The sequence below is a fragment of the Heterocephalus glaber genome, unplaced genomic scaffold, assembly GCF_053883595.1.
Source record: "Heterocephalus glaber isolate CG9 unplaced genomic scaffold, H.glaber_assembly_v1.0 deba00001719, whole genome shotgun sequence".
Taxonomy (NCBI): domain Eukaryota; kingdom Metazoa; phylum Chordata; class Mammalia; order Rodentia; family Bathyergidae; genus Heterocephalus; species Heterocephalus glaber.
This window is the reverse complement of record NW_028258432.1, coordinates 5,541,846-5,568,181: the sequence shown is the minus strand read 5'-3', so window position 1 is coordinate 5,568,181 and position 26,336 is coordinate 5,541,846. Positions and strand designations below refer to the sequence as shown.

The 26,336-nt window shown below is 44.7% G+C and overlaps 1 protein-coding gene across 11 annotated transcripts in view; it reads left to right on the top strand.

Annotated features, from left to right (window-relative positions):
- The window catches only part of Spata13 (spermatogenesis associated 13), a 142,849-nt gene that overhangs the window by 75,191 nt on the left and 41,322 nt on the right, over positions 1–26,336 (top strand). For 6 of the 11 annotated variants that reach the window (XM_087199466.1, XM_004854835.4, XM_021236342.2 and 3 more), the window contains 2 exons: positions 14,865–15,203; positions 17,582–17,726. In XM_087199466.1, the coding sequence (XP_087055592.1) occupies positions 14,865–15,203; positions 17,582–17,726 (484 nt within the window). Of the gene's footprint in view, positions 1–10,658; positions 10,806–10,904; positions 11,268–14,864; positions 15,204–17,581; positions 17,727–26,336 lie in introns of those variants that run through there. The other 5 variants (XM_021236349.2, XM_021236348.2, XM_087199468.1 and 2 more) reach the window with 5 other exon arrangements.

Here is a 26,336-nt window from a genome sequence, read left to right as displayed (position 1 = left end):
TGGAGAAATTAATTGACCACGTGTAGAGAAAATAATTGAGAAGAAAAGTGACCAGTAGGGAAGCTTATCCAAGAGTTTATTGCCAAATAGTCCAGAAGCAATAAGCCCTAAAAGGTAGGGGTGGACATGGAGTATGTCAGGAAGGTACAGGAGTGAATAAGACTGGAAAGCAGAGAACACCTAACACATAGCCGCATTCCCTGTCGGTCAGCATCTGCTCTGTGCTAGATGGAAAGAGTTTAAAAATGCAGCAAAGCTGTTCTTATCCCCCTAGGGTCATAGTCTCCATGGTAGCCTGAATGTGTGCAGATTAGTGTGATAATAGTGATAAGGGCACCTCGTGAGAATATGCAAAGTGCCAGGGGCCAGCAGAGATGGAATTAATAACTCTAGGACAGAAGTGACTGAATTGGGTAGGGACAGCTGAGTGGAGTCTTGGAGGAAGGGAAGGGGAAGGGACACAGGGAGCAGCAGTTGAGGAAAAGATCAACCTTCTAGGCTGATGGGAGGAATGTGGAAGAGGCAGGTACCTCTCCTGGGCCACAGCATTGCAACTTTCTAGGTCTCTGTTTTTTCTATCCCTCATTTTCATCACCTATAAACTCGGGGCAATGAAAGTCCCTACTGCATGGGGTTGTGAAGGTGAAATGAGCCCATGTGTTGTTGGGGCTTGTATCTAGAGGTCCCCGCAAAGCTTCATGAAGTCATAGGTGGGGCTTTTCGGAGGTGTCTGGATCTACGGTGTGTGATTCGGGGATCAAAGATGGTGGAATTGGTTCATGGTGCAATGCTAGGATTAAGGGCGGGTAGGCTGTATAAAATATAAGAGACAGAAGGAGGGCTGCTGTTGTCATTGCTTGTTGCTTGTTGCTTGCTGCTTGCTACTTCACTGTTGGCTGCCTGCCCTGCTTTGTTATGGACTGTTTCTCCTCTGCCATGCCACCCTGCCTTGGAGCCAGCTGATTATGGATTGAAACCTCTACAAACTGTGAGCAAAATAAGCCTTTCCTCCTTTAACTTTGAGTGTTGGGCATTTTGTCTCAGCAATGAGAAAAATGAGACATGCATATAGCCGCACACTTAAGTATGCTTGCAAGAGTCCAGCAAAATGACTAATCTGTTGTGCTCAGAGAACTGCAGATTTGTCACAGAACTTTTGTATGGAGTGGATGGGTGGAGAAGCAGGAGATAAGATTGGTCTGGTCATGATCAGGAAGGGCCTTGCATGGACTTGTGGACTTGGGACTTTACCCTGCCGGCAGTGCAGAGGCAGGAGAATGTTTGAGCAGTGACCACAGAGGACCGTGTCCAGGCTGAAGCTGATTGGGCTAGCTGGGATGAGCAGGTTGGACGGGGTAGTCAGGAGGAGCTGGGGACCCCCTAGTCCATGGGCCCTGAGACCTGTATTAAAGCTATGGAAGTAGAAAGGAAAGAGTCAGTTCCAAAAGTCTCAGTTTATATTTTCAGCGAGTGTGTGGATGTTTCGGGGAAGAGGTAAAGACAACCGGTGATGGAGGGGTTGAGGGGGCAGTGTTGGGAGAGAGAAAGGAGAGAACTTTAGTGGCACTGCAAGCTATGTCTCTAAAATAAAACCTCTCCGTCTGCAGCCATGGAATAATCCAGGAAACGGATGGAGGCTAACATTAGGCCTGTTTGGGGGGGTCTAATGAATGATTATGGAGTTCTGCGGTGGCGGTGGATACCTGATGTATGATGATAGCTCCAAGGGTCAACATACTGCTGTGTGTGCTTTAATCAGAGGCACGGATCCATGACACAGTTGTGGCTCTTCATAGATCACTTAGACATTACTTTGTGGGCTGCACAAATAGCTAGTTGGAAGATTTAAACAGTGTAAAAGTTATCCATAGGTATTTTACAGAGCCATTCCTAGAACAAAGGCAATGCTACCCCATTTATAGAAATAAATGTAATGACCCTGGAAGTCTGCCCAAGATCCTGTTCCCCATGGTGGTGGGGACTGAACTCATAGCCTCATGATTGCGAGGCAGGTGTTCTACCATGGGCCTGCATGCCCAGCCTCTGCCCAAGATTAGTTTTAAGGAGTACACTTTACATGACATCAGATTCACCCATCATAAGTTTTCTTTCTCTTGGGTGGATATCTAGGAGTCGAGTTGCTGGAACATAGAACTTTGTGTAACCAGTCAAGGCACTGCAAAAGTGTTTTTCCACAATGGCTGTGGCGTTTTAGAATCCCACCAGCAATGTAGGAGGGTGCCATCCTTCCACATCTGTACCCAGACTTGGTGTTGACAGTATTGTAAATTCTGACCCTTCTAGTGGGTGTTTAGTGAGGTTTCACTTTGGCCTTGACATTTCCCTGCTGACTAATGGTGTTGAGCAGCTTTTCATATACTTATCAATCATTCGTATGTCTTAATTTTGTGGAGTATCTGTCGAACCTTTGGCTTCTAAGTGTATTGCATTGTTTGTCTTTTTATTATTGAGCTGTTAAATTTTCTTTACATATTCCTGATACACCTCTTTTATACATCTTTTATCTGATATATGATGCCTTAGATTTCTCCAGAGAAACATAACCAATATGGATGTATATGAAATTCATCGTGGGAATTGGCTGGCGGCCCTGTGGGGCCAAGTCCCACAATCTGCCCTTGCAGGCTGGAGACCCAGGAAAGCCAGTGGTGCTTCAGTCTGAGTCTGAAGGCCTGAGAACTAGGCAGGGGTGTGAGGAGCTGGTGTAAGGTCCAGGAGCCAGATGTCCCGGGGCAGAAGGAAATGGATGACCCATAGCCACTAGAGAAGGGAATATCCCTTTCTAGGGGCTTTTTGTTCTGTTTGGGCCATCAGCGGCTGAGCTAATGCCTGCCCATACTGGTGAGAATGCATCTTTTTTAACAGTCTCTTCCTGAGATCCTTCCAAGACACACCCAGAAGTGATGTTTCACTGAATGGTCACCCCGTAGCCCAGTCAAGGTGACACACAAAAGCAACTGTCATATATGAATTACAAATATATTTCCACAGTTTGGTTTTCATTTTTATTTTTTATATCATATCTTTCAGAGAGTTAAAGTTTGTAGGGTTTTTTTGCTTTGTTGTTTTCCTTTGGTGTGTGGTGCTGACAACAAACCTAGGACCTGGAGTATGCTAAGCAAGTGCTGTACCACTGAGCTATATCCCCAAACGCATTTCTTTTCTTTTGCTTTGCTTTGTTTAGTTTGCTCATTGGTTTTTGCCACACCGGGGGTTGAACTAGAGCCTTCACACTGAGCTACATCCCCATCCCTTTTTATTTTTTGTTCTGAGACGGGGTCTTGCCAAGTTGCGGAGTTACCTAGCCTGGGCTCAAATTTGTGATCCTCCTGCCTCAGCCACCAGAGTGCTAGGGTTACAAATGCATGAAGTTTCTAGCTTTTGTTGTTCTTATTGTTGTTTTTCATTTTACTGATACATTTTAGGTATACAATATGTTGACATTCATTATTGGGAGTTTGTACCTTTACATGATGTATCTTGGTTCTTATTTTTTCCCCCCTTCCCCTGCCCTCCCTTCAACCCCTCCAACCCTCCCTATTTACAAAGACTTTGTTTCCATTTTTTCATTTTCTCATATTGATTCCATTCCCTTCTTTCCTTTCCCCCACCCCTTCCACTTCCCCTTCCGCTTTCCCCCTTTTCTTCCTATTTCACATTATCTACTATACCTTTTAGTCCATATTTATACTTTTAGTTTCTCACACTAGAGAAACTATTCAGTATTTATACATGTTTGTCCTATTTATTTCACTTAAGAGTATCGCTTCAATGTGCATCCATTTAGCTATAAATGTCTCTAATTTCTCATTTTTTATGGCTGAGTAGTACTCCATTTTATTTAAAAAACCACATTTTCTTTATCCAGTCACCAGTTGATCGGGAATTGGTCTGCTTCCAAGTTTTAGCTATTACAAATTGTACTGCTATGAACATGGGTGCACATATATCACTGTGGTATGATTCTTTTAATTCTTTGGGGAAGATTCCCAGCAGAATAGCTGGGTCAAATGGGACTTCCAGTCCTAGTTCTTTGAGGTATCTCCATACTGATTTCCACAGTGGTTGCACCAGTCTGCACTCCCACCAGCAGTGGAGCAAGGGTCCTCTTTCCCCACAGCCCAGCCAGCATTTGTTATTGGTCGATTTCATGATAGCAGCCATTCTTTCTGGAGTGAGGTGGAATCTCAGTGTTGTTTTCATTTGCATCTCTCAAATGACCAGTGATGTTGAACATTTTTTCATATGTTTATTTGCTTTTTGTACTTTTTTGTCTGAGAAATGTCTGTTCATTTCAGATACCTATTTTTGGATTGGGTCTTTAAATTTGGGAGGTCTGATTTTTTTAAGTTCTTTTTATATTCTAGATAGTAGACCTTTGTCTGAGGAACAGCAGGTGAAAATTATTTCCCCCATTGTGGGTTGTCTCTTCACACTGCTGGTGGTTTCTCTTGCTGTGCAGAAACTTTTTAGTAAGAAGAGATCCCACTTGTTGATTATTTGTGCTAGTTCACAGGCAACTGAGGTTTTGTTCATAAAATCTTTTCCTACACCAGTGTCTTCAAGATTTCTAACTAACCTCTGTTCCAGCCAGTTCAGCATTTCTATTTTAATATTTAGATCTTTAATCCATTTTGATTTTAGTTTAGTACATGGTGAGAGATATAGGTCTAGTTTTAATCTTTGGCAAATTGGCCAATTTTTCCAGCACCATTTATTAAAGAAGCTATTTTTTCTCTAGTGAGGGTGTTTGACTCCTTTGTCAAAGATGAGGTGGCTGAGTGTGTCTGGAGTTGTTTCTGCATCTTCTAATCTGTTCCACTGGTCCTCAGGTCTGTTTCTTTGCCAGTACCATGCTGTTTTTATCACAGTAGCTTTATAGTATAGTTTCAAGTTGGGGGTTGTGATACCTCCTGCCATGTCTCTGTTGCCTAGAATTGCTTTTGCTCTTCTGGGTCTCTTCTTGTTCCAAATGAATTTTTAGATTGTTTTCTCAAGGTCTGTGAAGTATGCTGCTGGGATAAAATTTCTAGTTTTGATGAAAGCTCAATTACCAGTTTTTTGTGCTTTTAATGTTAGAGCTAAGAAATCTTTATCCACCCTGAGGTGACAGGATTTTCCCTCGTATGATCTCTTGGAAGTTTTTATGGTTCATTTTGAGTCATTTTTCCATATCATGTGAAGGCTTATGTTTTTACATAGAAACACCCAATTAGCCCACCTCTATTTACTGAACTGTCTCTGGTTTTGTACCACAGAGAATGTAACTTCCCATGCTCTCCTGGGCTCTCATTCATCTTCTTTGACAAAGATGTTGTAGAATTTGAATCACAAAAATTGTAATTACAACTTGGAAGAGCATTTTAAAGTATGATATTATTAATACCTTGCAAAAATATTTTCTTGGGACAAAAAGTATAGTGTAGAGGCAGAACACTTATTAGCATGTGCAAAGCCCTGAGTTCCATCCCAGGAACACAAGTGTGTGTGTGTGTGTGTGTGTGTGTACATATACATACACATACGTATACAATTATATCTTTTTTCTAATAAATTTAACATTTTAGTACAGGGCCACTGTTGTGACTCCCAGTGTTTTATAACATTTCCTAAATAGCAATGGTGAGTAGACCTTCAACAGATGTTTCTCACTGACAGGTACATTTTAGTGTGATGTGAAGAGAATTAACATGCTTTCTATTAGTTGTCTTTGTGCTAGCTTATATTTATTTCACCTTGGAATGGTTTTAGTTATGTTTTTTGTCTTTGTTTTACAGGAAAAAAATTTCTAAAGTTAAAAAGAATCGTTTACAAGAATAAGAAATCAGAAATTCAGATCATGAGTCTAAACATGAAGCTAGCCTTTTGATTGAATAACTGAGTCGTTTTCTAATTTATCCTTTTTAAAGAAGTTTCTACTTATTCTGAAAAGGTTTATGTTCACTATCTAAAAGATTCTTTTCCAATAGAAAGTTTCAAAGTAATTCTGAATGGATCCTAAATGTTTGACACACTGCGTAGTTTTATAAATTTATAAATCACTTCTAAGATTTATTTCAAAATGTAAAATCTAAAAAAAAATCCAGAAATGTAATTTTTAAACTTTCCAGTGGCTGTCTTCTAGAATAGTTTATCTCTAGTGAAATATTATCAAATAAGATTTTCCTATTTAAAACAACAAGGGCATGGTGGAACGTACCCGTAATCCCAGCACTCAGGAAACTGAGGCAGGAGGATCTCAAGTTCAAAGCCAACCTGGACCAAATATCAAGACCCTGTCTCAAAGAACTGCAAAAAATAACAAAACAAGAGAGAGGGGAATGGAATCACACATCCAGCAAGAGCCTCTTTGCCGACTACTCTTAAATTCACTGATAATATTTATACTCATTTGTGAGGCAGAGTATCCTAATGTGACATGTGTATTGTGTAATGCTCAGATCAGGCTGGGCTGAACTTTGTGATCCTTCTGCCTCAGTCTTCCTAAGTGCTAGGATTACAGGTGTGTATCTCCATGCTAGATTTCTTTTTTTTAATTGCTGTTTTGAGACAGGGTCTTGAACACAGACTGTCTTCAAATTTAATGATCCTTCTGCCTCACCCTCTGGGTGCTGGGATTATGGGCATAACCACCATGCCTGGGTTTTTCGTTTTTGTTTTTGTTTTTGGTGGTGGTGGTGGTGGTACTGGGATCAAGCTCCAGGTCTTGGTATGCTAGGCAAATATTCTGCCACTGAGCTACATCCTTCCTCTTGTGTGTGTGTATGTGTGTTGTTTTCCTTTTTTTTTTTTTTTTTTTTTTTTTTGCAGTGCTTAAGACATTGCCAGTTTTTATGGCAGTGACCACAATAACCATTTATAATCCAATAACCTTTTATAATCAACTATAAACAGCATTTCATACTTTTTTTTTTGTACTAGGGACCAAACCCAGGGCCTCACACATGCTAGGCAGGTGCTCCATCACTGAGCCTAGGGACGTGGTTGTGTACCAGGCCCTGGGTTCAGTCACGGTACATTGCAGCTCAGTGTCGCACTAGTACTCGTGGGTGCTAGTGTGTGCAAGAGTGAATTCAGTGCTCAGTGCTGCAAAACAGATAAATACACACACATGTTTGGAAGACACTTGAATGATTTGTGATACCATTATATATTCAAAGTTTTCTTATCTTCTCTTAATTAGAGCCGTGTTTTAATTTAAAAATACATAGTAAGTCCTTACTGAAATCTTAAATACAGAAAGGCAAATTTCAGTATTTTCTGAGGGAGATTTTAGCTTGAGACTAAGAAACTAGTTCCAGTATATGTTTTTCTCCTGTTCTGTTTTTCTCTTCTAAGCTTCCGTGCAGTAGTTAAGATGGAACATCCCAGGTGGGAATTACTGTGCACCAGCTGGCACAGCTGGCATTTTGATGTGTCTGCTGCGATTACCAGAAGGAATGACATAGGTTTCATGGCAGGGGGTGAGAGAGCAGAGTACCACCAGGCACTGAGCATCACCTGTGTTTCTTCCACCTGTGGCAGTCTGGGCCAGGTGGCTGTTTGGAATGAGTGCTCCCTGCATTTAGAATGACATCAAGAGCTGGGTGTGGTGGCACACTCCTGTAACCCTAGCACTCTGAAAGGCTGAGACAGGAGGGTCACAAGTTCAACCAACTAGCCCAGCCAGCTCAGTGACTTAGCAAGAGCTTGTCTGAAGTCTCCAAATAAAAAATGAAGGGCTGGGTATGTAGCTCAGTGTGTAGGTCCTCGGTTGAATCCCCAGTAACACACACACACACACACACACACACACACACACACACTCTCACACGAATGATGTAGGGTGGCTAAGGCTAAGAGTCACACTCAGGGAACCAGTTGGTACCAGAATTAGGGGGAGTAGAAGCTGAGTTGGAGGGACGGAGTCATCAGGGCTCAAAGTTCTCTTTCTAAATATGTAAGCATGTTGAGGGATTGAGGCAGGAGGATTGACACAAGTTCGAGGCCAGTCTGGGCTACCTACTGAATTCAAGAGCAACATGAACTACGCAGCAAGATCCTGTCTCAAAAGAAAAAATGAATAAATAAGATGTAAAGATGTGTGTGTGCATGCACACACGTGCGCGCATGTGTATGTGTTATATGTCCTTGTTCTAGCCTTCAGATCCTCAAAATAAGACAGTTGATCTGGGATCCTAGGAGTTCTTGCCCACCTGAAATCCTGGGGCATACATTTATAACACAAAAAGGTGGGCGTAGGATTAGTCTTGTTGATTATTATGTGTTAATTTTCAATTGAGGAAAATTAGGTAATCAGGTACATATACAGGTTAAGCATCCCTAATTTGAATTTCAAAATCTAAAATTTGTTGAATGCCAACATGATCCCATAAATGGAAAATTCCACAGCACATGACTTTAATCACGAAATTATCTTAAAATATTGTATAAGATTAGCTTTAGGTTATGTGGCTAAGATATATATGAAAAATAAGTGAGTTTTATGTTTAGATTTGGGTTCCATCACTGAGATACTTTAGTATCTATATGCAAATATTCTAAGATCTAAAATACTTCTGGTCTCAAGCTTTAGATAAGGAATACTCGACTTATAGTCCCAAATATGAACTGCCACTATTTGGATTTTATATGCTCTAGTGCCCCAAACTTCATTTTTTCTGGAATTGGAGCATAGGACTGGTACCACAGGCTCCTATCAGATGATGTGAGCAAGTATAGAAGTTTTAACCTGGGCTTACCCAAGGGCTCCATGGTTAGAAGTCAGAGAGGGAGTTTTATTTTTATTTGTACCAGCTTCTAGCTAGAAATGTAGCATTTCCTTCCATTATGAATGTAAGCATCAGACCATAACAGTTTTAATAATACTGTGATATTGTCTGATCAGTTATTTTCCTCCTTGTACAGTAGATTTTGGTACTATCTTCAGATAGCATTCTTACATATCAGTACTTCCACATGTATTGGTTATTAAGATACATGTTCTGCTAATTCATACATGACATTACTATATTAACATTCTTTTGTTTGTGGTCCTAGGGATTGAACCAGGAGTTCATGCATGCTAGGCAGGCTCTCTCCCACAAAGCTACATTCTCAGCCCCCTGGCCCCTTTGACATAGGGTCTGGCTGGCTTCAAATTTGAAATTCTCTTGCCTCGGCCTCCGGAGTAGCTGGGATTGCAAGTGTGCACCAAACCACCTGGCAACAACTCTTTTAATATTTAGATAATTGTCTTACATTGTCATTGGCTTAATGGTTATTTTATGCATTTAAAAATGTAATTCTGAGAAAAGGTCTACAGGTTTTACCAGAGTCCCCACTGCTCATTATCAGAGTCTTTGATAAGTACCATCCCACTCCTGCTCCTGCAGGCAGTTCTATGCCTAAGGGAAGGAAAATCCAGAGGTTCTCTTTTCCTTCTGTAAGCATATTTGCCAAGAATCCAGAGTTGTAGTGAGGAAAGAACAGAGGTTTTGAAATCAGGCATACTGGGGTATATATGACCCCTTCGAATTTTGACCCTATGAACATGGTCACTTTAAAAATTTTTAGCTTCATTTTGTCTGTGTGTGTGTGTGTGTGTGTGTGTGTGTGTGTAAGTGGGAATCCAACTGAGGACTTTTGTACTGCGCTGCATCCCTGCTCTTTTTTATTTTTAAGAAAAGGCCTTGCTAAGTCACTTAAGTTGCCCAGGCTGGGCTCAAACTTGCCATCTTCCTGCCTCAGCCTCCCAGAGTGTTGGAATTATAGGTATGTGCCACCACACCCTTCACCCATTGTCCTAATAAACTGTGGCAAATAGCGTCTGTCTCCTGGGGTGGTTGTGAGGATTACATAAGGTACCATGTGTACTTAGCTTAGGTCTGGCATGCTATACACATTCTTTCCTGTTGTTATTTTGTCTTCTACAGTGTTACTTCTCAAGTGTCTATTCGCCTCGCCTGTATCTCTGTGCCTAAATTCCCTATGGTGTCCAGGGCTGTGGTACCCTGGGGAAAATCTGAGAGCTTAGCTTGTTGCATTAATATTCACCATGAAAAGACTGTTGGCTTTTTCAGAGTTCCTTTCACTTTTTTCAGATATTCACAGAGCATCTTTAGTTTCTGTGCCTGTAAATACTCTTTTGAATTACCTTGCAGCATCAGCTTCCTAGGGGTTGCCATAACAAATTATCACAAACAGGGTGATTTAAAACTACAGACATTGAGCCAGGCATGGTGGCACAGGCTGTAATCCCAGCACTCGGCAGGCTGAGGCAGGCTGGGATACATAGTGAGTTCCAGGCCGGCCTGGACAACATAGTGAGACTCTTCTCAAAACAACAGCCAGAAACTCAGACATTTATTCTCTCACTCTTCTAGAGGCCAGAGTTCAAATCAAGGTACTGATGTACTGTGAACCCCGCACAGGTGTAAGGGGGGCACTGTCTTTGCCTGATCCAGCTGTTGGTGACATCTGGCAATCCTGGGTGCTCCTCTACAGATCGTCACTCACTCTCTGCCGCTGTCTTCTTGGCTTGCTCCTTTTTGTGTCTGTCTATACCCACACTTCCCTGTTCTTAAGTGTAGCCAGCCACTGAACCGGCCCACCTAGTCCATGTGACCCCATTTTAACTTGGTGACTCATACAAAGATTCAGTCTCCAAATAGTCACACTCTTGGGTAGGAGGTTTTGTTTTCTGTGACTCCTACAGTATCTGGGGGGAACACAGTCAGCCCACAACACTTGCTTGCTGATTGACCCTCTACCCTTCTGTAAGTCAGGCTTCTGAACAGATACAGGTAATATCAAGTTATTTTATGAGAGCTTTTCTTTTTTCCTCAGGTTAATAATTTGCTTTCCCTGTGGCTTGAAAAAAATGTCTTGAGGTGTCTTGCTGGAGGTAATACCCAATACTGACTCTTTGGATTTGTTAAATAAGAAAGAATCTTGTATAGGAAGAAAGTGTATCCTAGTGACTAGGGAAAGTCCTTGAAAAGTACACGGAAAAGCAAGAGTTAAAAGGGCTGCACCTCCTGCAGACTGTTTGCAGAAGTTTATGACTTGGGAATGAACTGGCCATTGAGCTTATAGTGACCCAGGAGGCTGTGGCTTGGACTCGCCAGCAGTGTAGGGCTCTGAGGCCATGTAGGGCCCTGATCTCAGCCTTTCAAAGGCAGGAAGGACTACATAACATGGACTTGGCCAACTGCCTGTTCCTTCAGTGTGTCTGCGGGACGCCCCTGCCCATGGCAGAGTCTGAGGTATGTTCAGCTTGTTGGAGAAGGTGTTGGTGCATGTGTTTGTAGTTCCAGGAATAATCACAAAGTACACTGCCTGAAATAAACCTGGGCTGTGTTTCTAAAGTATGTGAACTTTACTTAAAAATTTTTTACAGCCAGATATGGTGGTCCATGCCTATAATCTCAGCACCCTGGCAGGCTGAGCCAAGAGGGTGGCAAGTTCCAGCCCAGCCTGGGCAACATAGCAATGTAGTGAGACCCTGAGTAAAAAATGGACTAGTGGTATAGCTCAGCATCGAAGGCCCTGAGTTTAAATCCCCATACTGTGCCCTCCAAGAAAAAAATGAAAGGAAGAAAAGTAGAATATCCATTAGCGTTCAAATTTGTTTTTACAAAGGATTTAACTTTCCTCTGGGTAAGAGCCAACGTTTGGATTTAGTCTTAACCTCAGGGTGTCCCCATCCTTCCCTCTGTATGGTGGCTGGAAGTGAAATGGTCCTTTCATTTCAATTTTGCATATATCTGTTCACCAGTTTCTGTGGTTCAGAGAACATTCGGTAGCACAGTGTGCTTTCTCCTTTTCTATTTTAAGGAGAACTGTATGAACACTGAAAGTCAGGTTATAGTTTTGTTTTGTTTTGTTTTGTTCTGTTCTGTTCCTAGTACCGGGGCTCGAACTCGTGACCTTGTGCTTGCCAGGCAGGCGTGGTGCCACATAGTTTTATTTTTAATGTGTGTGGTTGCACTGAGACTGGGGCGTTAGAGGGATAATCCCGTGCCCCTTCACCTGCTCAGGCACACCTGCCTCCACTAGCCCTCAGCACTTCCTGGAGTATTTCTTTATTGTGCATAAGTATAGAAACAGACTGAATCTTCCAGCCACAAGGAAAAATAAAACTATAAGAACGCACATAGGTTTGTGAGTAGTTAGACTGTTCCTTTGCCCTGGCTTTGTGGTACAGGGCCACAGTTCAAATGGATTTGTTCTTACTGTTTACTTAGGTTGTCTGTGTCCTCTGTTCTGATAATTTATTTCAACCATCCATAATAATATCTTCTTCGTATGTAATTCAGAAAGTAATTGTAACTTTTCATGATTTCTCCTATTTTTCCATAGTGGCAATGTTGGGGAGAAAAATTGTTTCCTTCTAGGTTTAGATCTTAGAGGCCTGTGAATTAAACTGATAAAAGACAGCTAGCAGTGGGAGTTGTAGTTCAGTGGTAGAGCATTTGCCTAATATGTGCGAGGCCCTGGGTTCAATCACAGAGCCACTAAACAAAAAAAGACAGATTAGCAAATGAAAGATGGGGGGGGAGCTGTGCATATGCTAGGTGTGCAGTAGCTTACAGAAAAATGGAAAGGGCAAGAAACAAGTGAAAATAGAAGAAAAAATGGAAACAAAGCTTTTCTACATAGGGAGGAATGGGGGCTTGAGAGGGGAATGAGATAAAATAAAATTTATTTTTTAAAAATGTGACTCTGGTAGGTGATTAAAGTTTGGGCTTTATTTGTTGTCTTAATAGAGAAGCTGGAGAGGAGAAGGAAGTTAGAGAAGAAGTCAGTGTCTTTTAGGAAAGATAAGCGGCTCTTAGGAGAGCAGATAGGGGAGATAAGATAGTTTTGTGACCGTGTCTACGGAGGTGGAGATTCGGGTCCTCCTCTGGCTGCAGGCAGGAAAACGGAGTTCAGGGCGAGGGGGAAAAAGCCCATTCTCAAATGTCTTCGGCTCAACATAATTCTCATGCTATAGCAGTATAATCCGAGGCAGGTGAGGTGGCCTGAGCCTGTAACCCTGGCACTCTGAGAGGTTGAGGTAAGAGAACTGCAAATTCAAGCCCAACGTGGGCAACTGAGTGACTGGTTCAAAACATAGAAAAATTAAAGACGAAAGAAAAATGGTCTACTCTAGAGCCCTGCTGTGGTGACTTGGATTAAGGCAGCACCGGGGAGTAAGGGTCCATAGAGACCATTACTAGGACCTGCAGGAGACTGCCAGAACCCCGGAACAGGGCTGGCCCGCCTGCTGTGCCTTTGCTGCCACTCACTGGGGGTGCCCCTGGCCAAGCTACCTCACTCTTTAGTTTCAGTCCTAATTTGAAAACCCAGGAGGTTGAAGTAACAGTAGAATGTGTAGAGCCGTTCCCTTCCTCTGGGCTCTTCACCACGTAGATGCCTTTGTCTCTGTGGTGTGTGGGTCGCTCGTGTGTGTGTGTGTGTGTGTGTGTGTGTGTGTGTGTGTGTGTGTGTGTGTGTGTGTGTGGTGAGCTTAGTGGCTGTTGGGACAGGTGTGACTTCTGGAACCATCATTTAGCTTTGCTCAGGCCTGGCCAGTGTGGGGTAGGAAGGGGCTGCCAGGGCTGTGTCACACGCTGTCTGCCCTGCGGGCACACACTGCTTTCTGGCACGAGCATCCTTACCTCCTGCAGTGTCCCAGTTGTCCTCCCTGTGCCGTGGCCAACTGGCTCTTTGTTTTTATTTGAAAGAATGCATGAGGATGGAAGCAGTGCAGGCATTTGGCAGAGCTCTGGCATTGCCTTCCTTTGTGTCAGACTTTGAAGGATCTGCTGCAGACAGCCTCTGCCTATCTCCAGAGTGACAGTTCCCTCCTGCAGATAAGACTCATCTTAGCTCTCCTGGGCTGTGAACAGTTGCAGAACCAATGGGAGAAGTTGAGTAATCTGCCCGAGGTTACAGGGCTGGCTTGTGGCCCACACAGCAGTAACAGAAGCCTCCTTGATTCCAACCTCCTGTGTTGTCCTAGGCCATTGTGTTGCCTCTGAGGAAATGATTTGAAACATTGGATGGGGGTCTGGGGCTTTAGTGATGGAGCCCACGCCTAGCGTGTGCTGTACCCTGGGTGCCCTCCCCAGAAGCTCCCGCACAGCAGAAAGGATCCTGCCTCACTGAGGGTCACGGAACCTGAGTTGTGAGCTGGGTCTGGTCTGAAATCAGGTCCAGAAAGCTTAGCTGGGATTTGTCTAAGCTCACACAACTAGCGTCATCTAGTTCTCTGGCTCATAGTTCTGCAGGCTCCTTGAGCTTGAGTGCCACGAGCTCTGGACTTAATCTTCCAACACCTTGTATCTTGAAGTAACACACATTGAAAGAAGACACCACGGGGCAGCCCTGGATCGTGTTACAGGCTCATGGCAGCCCTGTAGCTCCTCATGCTACCGTGTCTGCCACAGTTGTAAGTTCATTTTGGTAGCTCACCAGTGGTGCTGATTTTCTTCAGGCCTCTTATAGCTCATCATTGATCAGCAAACATTACTACTTAAATTATGGTTTCTGTTCAGCCTGGAATGAAAGATGGATTTTGTTCTTTTTTTTTTTTGGTACCGGGGATCGAACTCGGGTCCTTGCGCTTGCGCAGCAGGTGGCAGAACCACTGAGCTCAGTCCCCGGCCCCGGATTTGGTTCTTTTAATCTATGTGTCAGTTGTGTCCTCATTATCAATTGCACAAATAATTGTTTTAGGAAAAGGAATAAATCAAGAAAGTCTGAAAAGAATTAGAAAAAATAAAAAGAGAATCCAAGGTGGGGCTGGGGGAATGTGACCTTTCTCCATTCCCCCCACCTGGATCTTGAAGCTCACCTAACCTGTTCGGTTTGGAAAGGTTGTGACTGGTGAACCCTGGAGGCCAGGCTCATCCCAGGAAGAGGAGAGGACCGAGGCAGCCAGGATCTCCAGGAGGAAATGGGGCTCTGGGAGGAAGATCGGACCACGACCACTGTCTGACTATGGCCAGCTGGCCACCCGAAGCTTGTCCATTCCTGAAGACTCTGTTGCCGTGCACCTGCAGAGTGAGGACTGTGTGGACGGGCTGCCCGCGGTGAGCATGACCTCAGCCGGCTGCCCTCGCGGAGGCCGGAGAAGACGCCCCATTTCTGTGATTGGAGGAGTCAGCTTGTATGGCAGCACCCAGCCTGAGGACAGGGAGAGCCTCCTAACCCAAGTAAGATCTGTGTGCCTCCACCACAGCCAGCAAGGCCTCTCCAGCTCCCTGGCCTCTGTGCTCCTGCCCAGACTTAACTGGAAGCTGCTTTCCTCTCTCCTCTCTCGCTCCAGGATGACACAGTCTTTTCTTCCTGACTGAAAACATGCACGAACTCAAAACTAACCATCTAACATCTGGACACATTCTTTACTAACCTTTCTTTCCTAGCATCTCAGATTAAACATGAAACTAGTTTGGTCCTTACTTCTGAACAGACTGAAATTTTATCCTGGGAAAAGGAGCGAGACATATTTAGTGAACATCCTGAAAGAAGTGAGTCTTTAAACACTAAATGGTTCCTCGTTAAAATGTGAAGATAGGAAAATAAAGAAGAAGTGGGAGGGCTGGGGATGTAGCTCTGTGGCAGAGTGCTTGCCTTACATATACTCAGCCCTGCATTCAATCTCCAGCACTGAAAATAAACCAGAAAACAGTAAGGGGAAAATGATTCCATATCACCTAAGAGAACCCAGAGCCTCTCACATGGTAGGCATGTGCGCTGCCATTGGGCTGCGTCCATACATCCCCAGCTCCTCCTTACTGCTTTTGTTTTTTGAGTTGCAATCTTTGGTTTGATAATAAACGTTTTCTGTTGGTCCCTCAGTATATTTTAGATATTCATCAAGTGACCACTAAGCACTCTGAAGATGTAAGACACTTAAATAAAGGGCACGATCTGGAGAGGTTCATGCTTATTTGTCAAGGCCAAAACCCCAGCTGTGGTCAGATGTTCACAGATCAGTCTATGAGAAGTGCATATGCCCAGGGTCATGTTTAAAACTTGCTAGTGATGTCTTAAATAACCTGTAAAACTCTTAAAAGAGAAATTTTACATTAGTCTTGGATTGCATGTTGGCAGTCTCCCAGTAAAGCCTAGCACAATGCCTTGTTTGTAAGAAGCACCCAGAAACCCTTATTGAATTCAGTTGCATTAAGTTGAATTCTTAGAGTAAAAACAACTGAAGTTATCAAAAAATCTTTAAGACTCTTTTATTTAAGATGTTCTGCCTGGTAGGAAATGATTCTGAACCAAAGCAAATTATAATTATTTTAAGCTGGAAAACAATATGTGGACTACTTAAAACACTTAGAAAAGATTTCACTTTGGAGCATCAAAAAGAAGTATAGTGAAATAACTTTCTGCCCTGTAATTTAACTTAGGGAGTTGGGTGGGAAAAAGTTGTTAAAACCTGAGGAAGACATGAACCAAGTGGACCCCTGATACATGCTTGTAGGGGTCCTTAATATGGAAAGCTGGAAGGACATCATTCAGAATACCAAGGAGACCTGGGCAAGTACAAGGAAAACCAATTTCTTTATTGCCTTGCTAAAATTTTTATGGCACTAGAGATGAAACCCAAGGCCTTGCACATGCTAGACGAGCGTGCCACCACTAAGCTACATCTCTAGCCCCCTAAATCAACTCTTGAACCCAGGGCCTTTCCACTGAGCTACATCCTTACACCTTTTTAATTTTTTATTTTGAGGCAGAATCTTGCTGAGTCACTAAGCTGCCCAAGCTAGGCTTGAATTTGTGATCCTCCTGCCTCAGCCTCTTAGAAGGCTGGGGTTATGGGTGTGTACCACCACACGTGGCCCAGAAACCAATTCTTTAAGATGAGGCTCCGCTGAGCATGGTGTGCTGGTAATTCCAGCTTATTAAGAGGCTGAGGTGGGAGGATTGCAAATTCAAGGTCTGCCTGGTCAATTTTGTGGGACCCTGTCTCACAATAAAACAAAAAGGGCTAGAGATAGAGCTCAGTGCTCCCTGGGTTCAGTCCCCAGTGCTGCAAAACAGTAACACATGTACATACACCCCCCTCACATTGTCCGGCTAGTTTCTTCACATGCAAAAGCCAGTGTGAGGCCTTATGTTGGAGATTCCCTGAGAGGGTCTGCAGATGTGCACTGAGGCTGAGGGAACACTAGTACTGCAGTCTGTCGCCTGCCTGGGGTCTGTGGCCTGCTCTTGTTCCCTGCAGGGGCTGCTCCAGCCAAGGCCTCTTAGCCCTGCACCTGCAGCTGTGTGGGAACCTACCTACCACTGCCTAAGTCTGCCTTTCCTCTGCCCTACGCTCCCCTCTTCTTAGTGCTCCCCACTGCCACACCACCTGTAAATGAGATGAAACATATTGCTGTGGGCCAGAGAGCTGCTAATGGCTGCTGAAGTTTTAGCGAACACATTGATGCTGAGCCCAATGTAGCCTGCAGCTCTTGGCAGGCTTGGGAGAAGCCGTTTCACATCTGTGGGTGGCTTCGAGGTGAGAACGCTGTGTTACTCGCAGGAGCTGTGACTTCCTGGCACCTCCTCACGGCTTTGTGCTTTCCTTCCTCAGCCTGCAGCCAGGCCTCCTGTGCCCTCCCACCAGGTGCCACCCTACAAGGCTGTGTCGGCCCGGCTGCGGCCCTTCACCTTTTCCCAGAGCACCCCCATCGGGCTGGACCGCGTGGGCCGGCGGCGGCAGATGAGAGCATCCAACGGTGAGTCTCCCGGGCTGGCTGCTCTTTCGGAAACTGCTGGGCCCATGGCCTGACTGGTGTGGGGCCTGAGGAGCCCAGGTGATCCATACCTTTCCGGCTCTCTGGGCCTGCGAAGCTCCCCTCAGCAGGAGGGAGTGCCATTCCCTGTGGGATGAGTGCTCTCTGAGCTGCCTGTGACTAAATGTGCCGACTTGTCCCCCTTGTGGTGCCTGTGCGACTGACTTTCTGGAAGGGGTATTCCAGTAAGAAGCTAGGCTCAGGCTGCAAATCTGAGAGCCAATGTAGCAGAGCTGGTTTCTTCTGAGGCTGTGGGGAGGAAGCCTCTCCAGGCCTCTCCTGGCCTCTGGTAGTGTCAGGCCTTCCGTAGATGGCACGTGTGTCCCCTCATCTCTGCCTTCCTGCTCACTTGGTGACTCCCTGGGTCTGTCTCGGTCCAGGTTTCCCCCTTTCATAGGAACACCACCCACTGGATCTGAGCCCACCCTAAGGACCTCATCTTAACTCTGTCACCTATAGAGGCTTTTTCAAAGAAGGTCACATTCATGGGCTTGAGGTTAAGGACCTCATCATCTTTTGGGAGAACAGAATTCAACCAAAAACATGTACTGAAATTGCATCAATGAACAACAAACACACATATGCATGGCCAAGATTTATAAAGAATGGGAAAATGGAAATAGTGTCATTAGAATATCAGGAATGTTACAGCTTTCTCCTCCAACCCTTTTCTCCTTTAACCCTTCCACACATGCAAACAGACTATTTTAGTGGAGACCCTTTTGGAGCTTTCAGTGACACAGACAGCCCGCTGTGGCACCAGTGCCATAGGTTCACCACCACTGGCCTATTCTATGTCTTCTGTAAGACTTTTTGTTTTCACTTTTAAATTAATTTATATATTTATTTTTATGCCACTGGGAATTGAACCCAGGGCCTTTACACTGAACTATGCTCCCAATCCCTTTTTTATTTTGAGGTAAGGTTTTGAAGTTTCCTGGACTGGGCTCAAACTTGTGATCTGCCTTAGCCTCCCAGGGTCCTGGGATCACAGGTGTGCCCACCTGGGAACTGGGTATTTTGTCTGTGTGTTTGTTCAGGATTCTTTTGTTGAAAGTCAACAGAAATGAGCTCTGGCTAGCTTAGCAAAGGGGGCTACATTTCAGGGTGTCAGTGTCCCTGAGAGATGGCTGGACACGGGTGGCCATCAGGGCCGTTCCCAGAGCAGAGGCCACACCGCAGAAGTGCAGTGCAGGACTGGCCATGACACCACCACGGGAGGGTGGGAGGGCCAACTCGCCCTGTGCTGGTCCCCAGATCCAGAGTCCCTAGGCTGTGGACTTGGCTCTCCAAGCTCAGGTGACATGCCCACTGCCTCATGGCAGTGGGAGGAGGACTGGACAGGGTGCCTCCAGGGCCCCTTGCTCCTGTCTTTGCAGCAGGTATTAGGGTTTCCTGTTCATGGAGGCAGGGAAGCCCTGGTGGTGTTTGGAACAGGAGCAGGTCCTGCATTTGATCACACACCCCTTCACTCCTTCACTCCTTCACTCACTCACTGGGGAGTGCTTACCACAGACCAGGTGTAGTGGTGATCGGATCAGAGCTCCTTCAGTCACTCCCACTACAGTGAGAGGAGACTAAATTACCAAGCATGTAACCGGCAGGTAGGGTTGGAAAGGGAAATAAAGCAGGCTAGAGGGCCCTCATTTCCAGATGGGTGTCACTCACACGGTGTCCTTACTCAGAGTGTCATGGCAAACCTCCCTCCTCCCTAGGGACACTCCAGGGGCTCATCAATTGTAGCAGACACCTCCAAAGGTAGGGCCTCCGAGTACAGTTCTTCTTCCGGTTTGTCACAGAGCCTTTTTGAGTGTTTCTACCTGCAGTAGATTTAAGCAACACCAACCACGATCGGCAGTGGGGAGGGAAAGGATGTACTATAGTAAATAACCTAAAATAGTGCTCTGGAGAAGCCCATGTGTCAAACTAGCGGGGCCTTAGGTAGGAGCAGAGGTGACCGTGGAGCGGAGAGTGAAGGCTGAGGAGGAGAGATGCTGGCAACATCAGACGCCGCAGAGCGGGGGAACTTGTGTCTGAGGCCCACATGGAGGTCAGAGGGACTGGAGCCCAGACACCGGGCAGGGGAGAGGACGCTGCAGTGAGGGAGCCAGGCGGTGGCCGGGCAGAAGGGCAGGGAGGCCGTGGGGAGCAGCACTGTTCTGAGTCAGCGGGAGCAGGACAGTTCTGATCTTGTGTCCTAGAGGAAGGGAACCAGACGTGAACGCTGTCGCTCCAGTCTGCATGAGGAAGCGCGGTGGCTTGAGCACGGAGCCACCCATGTTTCCCTTGGGTGTACCTACCCAGGGGTGGGAGAGGCCATGCGGGCAGCTGGGGTCTGTCAGCGTCTCTCCCAGGCACTGGTCGGGAGGAAGACATTTTGTAAGGGTGTTACGAGGCAGCCGAGAACCACTCCTGCATTTGCCCACGGTTTCCGGCTGTGGGCGAGTGGCACCCAGTGACTTAGTCACAGTTTCAGAGCATACGCCCCAGGCTGCTTCTGCAGCTACCTGTCATCAGCCTTCCTGGCGTGGAACAGTCCCTGGGGCAGGTCCGGAGAGGCTTGGCCCCTGAGGAAGCCCATGGGGCCCAAGTGGTGCTCCAGTGATGACACATGACTGTTCCCTTCTGCTGTGAAAAGGGCTCATTGTAACCAGCTTTCCACTGCTTGGTTCCTACAAGAACCGTCACTTTAACTTTGTGGAGGGGAAGTTCCTGTGGTTCAGCCCAGTCTCCGTATCCGCTTCTGTCTCTGTGGTATTTGTTGTTGTTGTAGGGTTTTTTGGTGGTGGCGGTGGATTTTTTTTTTTTTTCTTTTTTTGGCTTTGTGAGATGGGGTCTTACTTACTGTGTAGTTCAGGCTGGCCTCAAACTCACAATGTAGCCCAGGTGGGCCTGGAACTCAAGACAATCCCCCTGCCTCAGCCTCCCGAGTACTGGGATTACAGGTGTATGCCACCATACCTGGCTATTGTTTTGTTTTGAGACATGGTTTTGCTATGTAATTCCGGCTGGTCTTGAACTCACTATATAGCCCAGGCTGCCCTCAAACCTGAGATCCTCTTGGTTGAGCCTCCTAATTTTCTTGTTTTCCTTTGACTTAATGACTCCTAAGTAAACCATCAAGATGAAGATGGAGATTGACTATCTGCATGTTTATTTGTTTATATATATGTATGTATGTATGGGTTTATACATTTATTTATGTGGAGCTGGAGATGGAACCCAGGACCTTGTACATGCTAAACAAGTGCTCTACCACTGAGCCATAGTCTCGGACGGAGGGGAGACAGAGCTCTCTCACATGGGAAGGAGATCGAGAGATGTGGGGGCAGGTTAGGAGGGAGGAATTAAGATGTGCTAGGTGAGTGGACCAACTCCACATAAATACGTAAACATTATACTGCAAACATGTACTGATAAAAATTTTAAAATAACCTCGTTTGCAATCAGGATTCCCATGGGACATTTATCTTCTCATGCTTTGAGTGTCTTCAGATATGTCCAGTCATACCCCTTCCCAAACCAAAGCTTATCCATGTTATCCTTTCCACGTTATTGCGAGCCAAGCTGAGTCCTCCCTGCAGCCCTCCTCCTTTCTCTCAGAAAGGATTGGGAAGAGCCCAGCCCAGTGCTACACAGTTATAATCCCAGCACCCTGGGAAACAGCCGGGAGGATCAAAAGTGTGAGCCCACCCTGGGCAGTTTAGTGACTTAGCAAGACCTTGTCTCAAAATAAAAAGTAAAAAAACACAAAAAAGGCTGGGGATGTAGCTCAGTTGAAGGCCTTGTGTTCAGTATTAAAGTGTTGCTCACATACTGCCTCTGGGGCTTTCCTCGCCTTGGGGGACAGACACTAGGTAAATGATGGAAAGTGTCCCCTTTGGGAGGCTGGGAAGAAGGCTTGTAATAATCAGATGCCTGACCCAAGGTGAGCTGGCTTCCACTTCAAACTCTCTTGAGTCCAGGAGTTGACCAAGGGCCCTGGGTTTTGCTATCCTGCGACTCCTCAGGTTCTCATCAGTTTTCCTCCTGGAGCCCCAAGATCAATTAGGTAGAAACAGTAGTACTGTGGATCAGATCTTTCTGATAACCATGCTGGCCCTGCTGCCTTGGATGCTAACTGTACCCACTTTTCCTGTGACGGTGCTCCAGCCCCACTGAAGCCTGGAAAGACCAGCAGCAACTTGCCTATAAAAGTTATTGTCGCTTTTGTCTTCTGTTTGGGGGATGGAGCCTGGGCTGGTGAGACTCACAGGATGGACCATGTCCAGCAGGGCCTCCTCCCACTTCAAGGGGGTTTTGGTGCCTATCTTCCAAGTGCTAGAGCAGCACCACAAGTTGAATACCAAGTTGACTCTAGATGCCACCAATGGGTACGTCTGCTTAATCTAAGTTATGTTTAATACAGTTATGTTCAATGTGAACCTTGTTGGATGCCAATATCAACAAACCAGCTGACTATTAAGATCATTTGGAAGGCTGAGGATGTAGCTCCACGATCAGTTGCTTACCTAGCATATATGAGGCCTTGGGTGCAATCCTTACCACTGCAAATCATCATCATCATCATCATCATTATTTGAGACAAGTGGGGAACTTTTCATAGCAATTGAATATTTGGAGACATCAAAGAATTATTAAATTTGTTAGTTGGGATAATGACAGTGTAACTAATTTTAGGTTCTTATTTGTTCAAGATCTACATTGAAATATTCTCTGCATAAAATATGAGATTTATTTCAGAATACTCCAGAAAGGTTGGGGAGAGATAGTGAAAACAAAATTGGTAAAATATATTCAGCATGTTACCTCCTCTGTGTTTGTGTCTGAAATTTTCTATGGTAAAAACTTGAAAAATAATAACAGTACATTTCTTCTTTCCTGATCAAGTACTTTCCAAATCTGCAAATCGAGAAGTACCCAGCCTGAAGACATAGCTTAGAGGTCGTGCCCATACTAAGCATGTTCAAGGCCCTGGGTTCAATCCCCAACACCAACAAAAGAAAGGAAGGGAGGGAGGGCCTACAACCACCCTTGCCTCAAAATACAGAAAATTGAACATTAGCTATTCCAATTTTTTTTTTCAAGAAAGGAAGGCCCACTCCTTTTTAGGGAAGTGAGCTCTCCCTTCTCAAAACTTGCAGCCCCTTCGGTGTCTCTTCTAGCACTTGGCATTTTTGTCTTGCTCTATTTAGAGAACCAGACTTATCTCTTGGGCTCCCAGACCGTGTGTGTGGGGGGGGGGGGGGGTCACATGCACATGCCAGAGTGCTGCTTATCTGCTGCATGGGTATGGTGGTATGTTACTTGAGATAACAGAATCAGGATAATGAATCACAGTGGCACTTACAAGTACTTTTATAAAGTTCACAGGTAGTCAGGCGTGGACGCCATACCAGTATTCCTTTCACTCTGGGTGGATCGCAGATTCTAGCCTAGCCTAGGCAATTTAGCAACTTAGTGAGAACTTGTCTCAAAATATAAAATAGGCTGGGGATGTAGCTTATTGTGTAGGTACAAAAATGAACAAATGAGTCAAGGAATAAAGTTTATTTTAGGTGCTGGGAAGGGAACCCAGGACCTTGAGCATACTAAGCCCATGCTTTGGCACTGAGCTGCACATCCTAGTGCAACATTACTGTTTTATTGGCATCAGTATTTAGTACTCCTGGGTTTAGGAAGGGTTCCCTACTGTTAGAACTCTTTCAGGGTGTCATCTGTGCTGTTTGTTTTTTCCTCCTCTTCCTCCTCCCTCTCCCTCTCTCCACCCTTCTCCCTTTTCCCCTTTTCCTTCCTCCATTTGCCTTTTTTTCTCTTCCTTCTTTTTTAAATTGTATTTTATGACGGTCTTACTATGTAGCCCAGGTGGGCTTCCAATTTGCCACCCTCCTGCCTAAGCCTCCTGAGTGCTGGGATAAACACTTTCACACCGTGCCTAGCTCCTGTTTTGGTAAGTAAAGCTTTTCTCTTGCATTCAAGACAGTTCATCCCATCATAAGCTACCTATATTTTAATTTTTCCATGCTTTCTTTGAGTTTCAGCTGTAGTTCTTCCTTAACTAATCTATATACTTTGTTTTGTCTTTTTTTTGTTGTTTTTTTGGAGACAGGGTCTCAGCACTATGTTGGCTTAGAACTTGCAGTGATCCTCCCGCCTCAGCCTCCTGAGCGCTAGAACTGCAGGTGTGACCACCATGCCTGGCTAGTCGGTATATTTTGATGTGATGTCAAATATAATGGCTTTTCAAAATTATTATTTCCATCCAGGTCTGGTGGTACACACCTGTAACCCCAGCATTCTGGAAACAGAGATAGGAGGATCACAAGTTGAGCCCAGCCTGGGCAAGTTAGTGTCTTAGTGAGACCCTGTCTCAAGATAATAATAATAAAAACAACAACAACAACAACAACAAGATAATAATAATAAAAACAACAACAACAACAATAACAATAATAATAATAATAATAATAGGCCCGGTGTGAAGGCCCTGGGTTCAATCTCCAGTACTGCAAAATAGGTACCTACAAAGAATGCTAAATTTCATTTCCACTCATTTTCTATTTGTTTGTCTCCAGTTCAAATTAATTTGCTATTATGATAAACCATGTGATTATCTTCACTGTCTCCCAGAAAGCAGAATATCCAGTTTTTTTGTTTTTGTTTTTGCTTTTTTAGACAGGGTCTCATAATATAGTCCAGGTTGGCCTTGAACTCACTGTGAAGCCCAGGCAGGTCTTGAGCTTGCAGTGATCCTCCTGTCTCAGCCTCAGTGCTCGGATTACAGGTATGTGCCACCACACCTGGCTTCCTTAGCTTTTAAACTTGATTGGAATTTTTATGGATCACAAAGGACTAAAGCATACCTATGCATTAAAGTCAATAGGTTTGGGTATACCGGTTTCAAAAACCTTGTATCTGTCTGTTCTGTCCTTAAAAAGCACTTTAGGGGAAGAAGTGTAGCTGAGCAGTAGAACCCTCGCCTAGTGTACACAAGGCCTTGTCTTAGATCCTGCATGCACAAATACATGGAAGCACTTCAGTTAGCCAGTGAGTACGATAGTAGAGCATTAGTGATAACCAGGTAACAGAGGAAATAGTGATAAGATTTGGCACATCATAACCAGGTAAAACTAGAGGAAATGCTTCTTTTAGTTTTTGGAGGGCTTTTTTTGAGACAGTCTTACTGTGTAGTCCAGGCTGGCCCTGAAGTCACTGTGTAGCCCAGGCTACTCTGGAACTCATGATACTCCTGCCTCAGCTGAGAAAATGCTCTCCAGAGGGTTAGAAATATGGTAAATTGGTTTGGCTTGGTTTGGTTTGGCTTGGTTTGGTTGGTTTTGGTTTTCATGTTTTGAGACAGTCTTGCTGTATAGTTTAGGCTTGCCCTGAACTTGTGGGACTCCTGCCTCTGCCTCCCAAGTGCCGGGATTACAGGCATGAACCACCAAGCCCAGCTAGTGAATTGGCTTTTGAAAAATTTCCAATTTGTTCAAACAATTCCTTAATTTGTTCCTTTTTATTTTTTTAATTTTTGTGCTAGGAAAGAGAAACCAATCCAGCCTAGCCCTTTAGTAACCTAGCCGACTCCGTATTTACCAGAATGCTATGACATGAGTTGTTCACAGGCAGGTTGTAAAACTCTAAATCATAGCCATCAGTCCACAGTAAGGGTGGTGGTGGTGGTTGTTGTTTTGAGACAGAGGCTTACTCTGTAGCCCAGACTGGTCTGTCTCAGGCTCTATCTTCCTGCCTCAGCCTCCCTAGCACTGGGATAATAGGTACAGCACATCAGCCTGGTCTACATCTTTCATTAGGAAGCAGCTGGAACTCTAATCTTTAAAGGCATGGTATATGTGGATAAAGAACATGTTAATCTACAGAGACAACGTGACCTAAATTACAGCTGACCCTCTGTATCTACAGGCTCTGCCTCGGTGGATTCAACTAAACACAAATCAAAAATATTCAGAAAAAAAGTTGTGTCTGTATTAAAGATGTACTTTCTTGTTGCTCTTCCCTAAATGAGACAGTATAGTAACCATTTACCATAGCATTTCCATTGTGCTGGGTATTATCAGTCATCTGGGGATGACAGAGATACAAGAGGACGTGTGCAAGTTCTGTATAAATACTACACCTTTTGAAGTAAGGGAACATCCTTGGATTTTGCTTTCCCATGAGTCCTGGAACTAATCTCAGGCAGATACAAGGAAGAACATGTGCCACCCAACCTGTCTGTGACACATCAGAGCTGGCAATGAGTGGGAAAGGAGGGACTACTTTGAAAACCTGCTATGAGGTTTTAAAAATTCCGAGTTCTGTTGTCAATAGAAAAACAAATAAAAGGTGTCACAAATACACTGAAGTTGATGACTGTTTTTACCACAGTCTACAAAAAGAATGAAGAGCCATTGGTGGGCATGGTGGCATGAGCCTGTAATCTCAGCACACTGGGAGGCTAAGGCAGGAGGGCTGCAAGTTCAAGACTAGGCTAGGCAATTTAGGGAGAGCCTTTCTCAAAATAAATGGCCAGGGAAGTAGCTCAGTGCAAAG